At 52.1% G+C, this 5,823-nt stretch overlaps 1 protein-coding gene across 1 annotated transcript in view; it reads right to left on the bottom strand.

Moving 5' to 3' along the window:
- Positions 1-730: 730 nt before the first annotated feature.
- Nos2 (nitric oxide synthase 2) overlaps positions 731-5,823 on the bottom strand; it is a 29,742-nt gene continuing 24,649 nt past the window's right edge. The window contains exons 23-27 of the mRNA XM_090350628.1: positions 4,740-4,827; positions 4,258-4,379; positions 3,262-3,410; positions 2,358-2,552; positions 731-1,177 (exon numbers count right to left, since the gene is read on the bottom strand). Of these exons, the coding sequence (XP_090206754.1) occupies positions 1,082-1,177; positions 2,358-2,552; positions 3,262-3,410; positions 4,258-4,379; positions 4,740-4,827 (650 nt within the window). The 3' untranslated portion in view covers positions 731-1,081. The remainder of the gene's footprint in view (positions 1,178-2,357; positions 2,553-3,261; positions 3,411-4,257; positions 4,380-4,739; positions 4,828-5,823) is intronic.

The raw sequence follows: 5,823 nt of genomic DNA, 5'->3' as shown, positions 1-5,823 counted from the left end.
GTGGGATGACTTGATTTACTGTGTATGCCTGTGATGTTTTAGAGTCTGAAATTGGGGGTGTCTCCTGAGGGAGTGGGAAGGAGACAGCATAGGATCCTATTGGGTGGGGGTACTTCACAAACCCCACAAAGTACTAGAGAAAATGGGCTGGTTGTCAGGAGCTGGTGGCTCACACCTCTAAGCCTGGCTACTCAGGAAGCTGAGATTTGAGAATTGTGGTTTGAAGACAGCTTGGGCAGGAAATGATCTCCAATTCACTAGCAAAACACAGGAAGTAGAGCCATGGCTAAAGTGGTGGAGAACCAGCCTTGAGTGAAGAAGCTAAGAGATAGTGCCTAGGCTCTGAGTTCAAGTCCCAGAACCAGCAGAAAAAGAAAAGCAAATGGGCTGGATGCGGGGTGGGGGACATCTTTCGGGTCCATCTTTCTAACAGAAATCTTGGTAGCTGGGAAAACCCCTCTACTAGCACTTCTTACACACATGATGTGGCCAATGCTTCTAAGATAGGGCATGGCTCAAGTCCTCCCTGCAGAGTTGGAGTGGGAGAAGAATTCTTCATCATACCGTAAGATAGCTTCTGTACAAGGCCAGCCCCACTCTCCACACCTGTGCCGCCTCACCCCTGCCACAAAACACCATGTGGTGATTCCTGGGAGCCAAATCAACACCAACTCTTGAGGCTGCTTTCCCTAGAACCTCCTTTACCCCCACCATACACACCTAGACAAGATGGTTAAAATAAAATGTATTTCATATAAATATAATCAAGGAGTCATTCATACAAGGAAGGCACAATTGGCTATTGGGAGCAGATGGAGGTGTTTGTTTTTTTAAATAGAGGCATAAATAACTGTACATAGAGTAAATAGAGACTGGTATCATAGCGCCTCCTGGTGGCCATTCAGAGTTCTGCAGTCAAAGAAGTCTTCATGTCTTTCAATCCACTGGTGAGGCCTGGTGAATTAACTTTCACCTCCAAGGGGCTGGAGAGGCCCCATGACCCTCCATTACCCAGGGAAGAGTGGGCTGGAGGGAGAGAGATTGCTCCAAGAGCTCCAAAATGATACTTCTTTGTGGGCAATTAGAGTCTCGTGCCACCAGGCTGCTCTGCTGCCCTCTCCTTCACTTCATAGGGAAAGACAGCACTGAAGATATCTTCATGATAGCGTTTCTGGCTCTGTAAAGAGAACCAGAGGCAAGGTGTCAGCGGTGGTGGCCCAGCTGCATTTCATTTACCACATCCAGCTGTCCTAGCTCTCCTACCACATGGGTACCATGAACCCTTTGCCTGCCTGCCTGCCTGCCTGCCTGCCTGTCAGGCTAGGATAATGCTTGGATTTGGTTTAAACTCCAATCCAGTTAAACATATTTAGCTGGTGTGGTAGCGCCACCTGGTGGTCATGCAAAGTTCTGCCATCAGAAATCATCCACTTGTGTCTGCTCTGGCCAGGACCACCTCAATACCTTCTCAAGGTGGGTGGATGGATGGACAGATAGGAGTCCTGTTTTCTACTAGTGCTCATCCCATTCCTGAGATCTGTATTTGTGGGAAATGCTGACCTCCTGTCCCAGCCTCGAGGTACCATGACACACAGTATATGTAGAGGCTCTGAGAAGTCTGTAGTAAAAACAACTTATTGGGTTTTGTTTAATATAACGTGCTTCCAATGCCCTCCTTCCTTCCTTCCTTTCTTCCTTCCTTCCTTCCTTCTTTCCTTCCTTCCTTCCTTCCTTCCTTCATTTTTAGACAGGGTCTTGCCTGTCTCAAAACAGGGAAACAGAGTGCTGTTGAGCTGTCACATCCATGTCCTCAGGGCCCTTTCTTTTGGTGTAACAGTGAAGCATCTTTCATACTGCCCTTGAAACATATGCCACATAAAAACTGCCAGCAAGCACCTGGCCCAGGAATGGCCCTGTCACCATCATTAAATTGGCCCCCTTCCTGCTGGGGAGGGGGAAAGTGAGCACACAGTGGCCCACGTGTACAGAGGAGGTGCTTTGCCTAAAGTGTCAGGTCTCAGCCTTCCTGTTCCTGTGTTCACAACTCGGCCACACAGATACTTTCTACACGGGGGTGGGGGAGTTTGGGGTGTGGAGGAGATGGAGGAGGCCCTCTGTTCCCATTCCACAGCTGGAAAAATGGAAATGCTCACTTGATTTCTCAAAGCTAGCTAGCAGCCAGATCAGGATAGACAAGCCATCTAACAGCCCATCCAGCTACGTCTGGGTTTCTTTGGGGGCCCAAGCGCTGTGATGCTGCTGGTTCTGATCCTTGCTCCCCCACACCTCCACTAGTACTGGCTTCTAAGGCCTGTGCCTTAGCCTGTACCCCAATCAGCCCACCCCAGCTCCCATACCTTGAGCTGGAAGAAGTAGTCCTCAACCTGTTCATCATTCAAGCTCAAGCTGGTCGCCACCAGCTGCTTCAGCGTGTGAACCACATCCCGGGCCATGCGCACGTCCCCACACACGTAGAGGTGGCCTGCTTCTTCGTGTAGGACACGGAGGACCTCGTCAGCCAGCTGCTGCCGCAGGATGTCTTGAACGTAGACCTGAAACCAGAGGGGACGTCAGGTGGAGGCGTGAGGCTTGTGGTCATGCTTCCTCATCCCAGAGTGCCCATCCTGCAGACAGACGGAATCCACACTGCAACGAAACATGAGTGAAGCCAGTTCTCCTGTCCAGCTTGCCTCGCCAGGAAAGGGGGCCCCCAGGCATCCCAGCTGCAATTCGGGGAATGGGTCCAGGTTCCCAAGCTCCCAGTGATGTAGAAAATGCAGGGAATTCTGTTTTCTTTCCGCTCTGGGGCAGCAGTCAGCCCCAGGGACTGGTTCCCCAGCACGGAGCTGGGATCCTGTTTCTCCAGGCTCCTGAGGCAAAGCAATCCCAGGCACCAGAGCCCAGCCAAGGGCTGTGATGGGAGTGGTGGCTGTCTTCTCACCTTGCTGGGCTTGAGCATGAAGCCAGCCTGAGCCAGCTCTCCCTGGGAAGTCATGTGTCCCAGAGGGTTTGGGGGAGGAGGCGGTCCCTTAGGTAGGCTGGGCTGTGTGGCCCGGAGTTACTCCTAAACCTCTCTGGGGTGGCCTCTTCTCTAGGAGTAGACGCTTTAATGTTCTTCACTGCTCCCTCCTGGTAGCTGTATAACTGCCACCATTTCAGAATGAAGTAAATGCCGGCAGAGCCAGGTGAGGGGCTTGGGGGAGCTGGGGCAGCCACACTGGCGTTGGCTCATAAAGTTTACCCCTGTGTAGCCGCATTTACCTTGGGCTTGCCAGGCAGCCGGGAATAGGCTATGTGTAGCTCATGTAGCACCCTCTTCTGGGCCATCTCCAACATCTCCTCCCAGTACAGGTGGTCCTCCTTTGGGTGACGGCACCCAAACACCAGGATCATGCGCCCAGCCTTGATCCCTGCAAGATCCAGCAGGTTGCAGTTACGAGGATGGCCACCAGGGGGCAAGGCGGGGCCCAACATGGGTCTCCAACTTGATTTCTCAGGCATCCTGTCTGTCGCATGCCCATTTTACAAATGAGAGAACTAGGAAACTAGTCCAGAGTTTCCTGTCCAGGCTGGCTTTGAACTGTGATCCTCATATCTCACCCTCCTGAGTAGGATTATAGGCAGGAGCCACTGGTACCTGGCTTGCCCTGCTCGCTCGCTCGCTCTCTCTCTCTCTCTCTCTCTCTCTCTCTCTCTCTCTCTCTCTCTCTCTCTCTCCCTCCCTCCCTCCCTCCCTCCCTCCCTCTCTCTCTCTCTCTCTCTCTCTCTCTCTCTCTCTCTCTCTCTCTCTCTCCCTCTCTCCCTCTCTCTCTCTCTCCCTGTCTTCCTCTCTTTCTTTTTCTCTCAAGGCTACCTCTCTACATTCAAGCCAAGGTACCACTTCCCGTTTTCTGGTGGTTCACTGGAGATAAGAGTCTCACAGTCTTTAGTGCCCAGACTGTCTTTGAACCTCGATCCTCAAATCTCAGCCCCTGGAGTAGCTAGAATTATAGGCGTGAGCTACCAGCACCTGTCGCCCTATACTATTTCAATTTAATTAAAAAAATGTTGGCAGTGTGAGGCATGAAATCAGAAGGTAATAGAGACAACCATTAAGCCCCTCATTCAAAGCTATTCTAACCCAACACATTACTCTTTTTGTATGTTAATTTTATTTTCTTTTCCTCTTAAAACACAATAACCATGGGGGTACACAGGCACTGTGTGTTATGATAAAATCAGGGCAATTAGCACTGTTATCCTTATCTCAAGCCCTACCTTTGTGCTCAGAGTCATGGAGCCGCTGCTGCCAGAAACTTCGGAAGGGGGCAATGCCTGTGCCGGGTCCAACCAGGATGCAAGGGCGGGAGGGGTCCTTGGGGAGCTGGAAGTTGATGGCACTGAGAGGAGACAGAAGAGGGGGCTGAAGATACCCTGGGTGGATGCTCTCCCAGAACGAGGGCTGCGAGCAGGGTGGGGCGGGTGCACGATGGAATGGTGAGGGTCGAGAGAACAAGCTTCCAGTCCTTGTGGGCTAACCTTGGTTTGCCTGGCACAGCATCTCCCAACCTGGGGGTCTTTTATAAAGAGGCCAACTGCATAGCATTCTGGACTCCCCGTTGCTGTCATGACTTCCGTTGTTCTGCAGCCAGAGTGACCCTGAACTTTCCTGATGGACCTAGTGCCTTAGGAAGTCACTTAGTCCTAGATCTCTTCCTTGCATCCCAGAAACCCCTGGGGCCGGGAGCCCTGACACTCACCTGCGCACAAAGCAGGGCACTGGGTCCTGGGGTTGCAGGCTGTTGAGCCAGCTGCTGCACACACCATGGTGCAGGGGGCCCTGGCCACCTGTGAGGGACAATACAGAGATGACCGATGGCCTCAAGGCCCAAGTGGTGCCCTCACCACCATGCATTCTCGCATGGCCTACCTGAGCATTAGAAACTCAATGTAGGTCCTTGACCAGCTGGGATGGCAGCAGGGGCCTTGGGGACAAGCTTCTCCTTTGGCCAGCACAACAGTCAAGTGTCAGAAAGGGAGAGGGACACAAGCAAAGTCCCAGGGGTGAGTGGAACAGGCAGACCCCTTGGGTTCTTTGGGACTTCCAGCCACCCCACTCGAGTGCTGTGGCCAGTTTCAGGAGGGCCCTCATGTGGCAGGCTTTGCTGGTAAGAGCCCAGGTGAGGGGGACCCTGTCTCTGTACAGCCCCTCAAAAGCTGTGTCTAATCCCAACTCCAGCGTGGTGGCCTGGCATCTAAAGCAGGCCTCCATGTGAATGGAGAAGTCTTAGGCTTTTGCTCGTTCTGATCTTGTCTCTGGGGATCTGCCTGTGATACCTTGCCTGTCCTCTCCTGGCTGGGGACTGAGCCTTGGCTCAGTAGAGCAAACACAGGCTCTGCCAAAGTTTTAGATGCCGTGCCACGCTTCCTTGTAGAGGACAAAGGGCTTTGAAATATGGCCAGCTCCAGCCTGGGGAACCCAGACAAGTCCTAGACAAGCTGTGGAGACTAGGGTGGGTAGATACATTCACCCAATGGAAGAATAGGGCCTCATCTGTATGACCTGGTCAGCCTGAATTGTAATCCTCCTATTTATGCTTCCTAGGTAGCTAGGGAAATGAGCGTTGTCACTGTACCCAGCTTTTTATTGGTTGAAATGGGACCTCACAAACTTTTTTTTTTTTTTTTTTGCCCAGGCTGGCTTCTATCTATGATCCTCCAGGTCTCAGTCTCCCAAGTAGCTGGGATTACAGGTGTGACCCCCATGCTATCATAGCCACTTCTATGCTTCTCTCACCAACTGTCCTCCTGCAAAGGCAGAGTCATATCTGCCATACCTCCACA

This window comes from Megascapheus bottae, chromosome 17 (assembly GCF_031878675.1).
Source record: "Megascapheus bottae isolate mThoBot1 chromosome 17, mThoBot2.hap1, whole genome shotgun sequence".
Classification (NCBI taxonomy): domain Eukaryota; kingdom Metazoa; phylum Chordata; class Mammalia; order Rodentia; family Geomyidae; genus Megascapheus; species Megascapheus bottae.
Note: the sequence above shows the minus strand (reverse complement) of the source record. Positions and strands in the feature narration are given on the sequence as shown.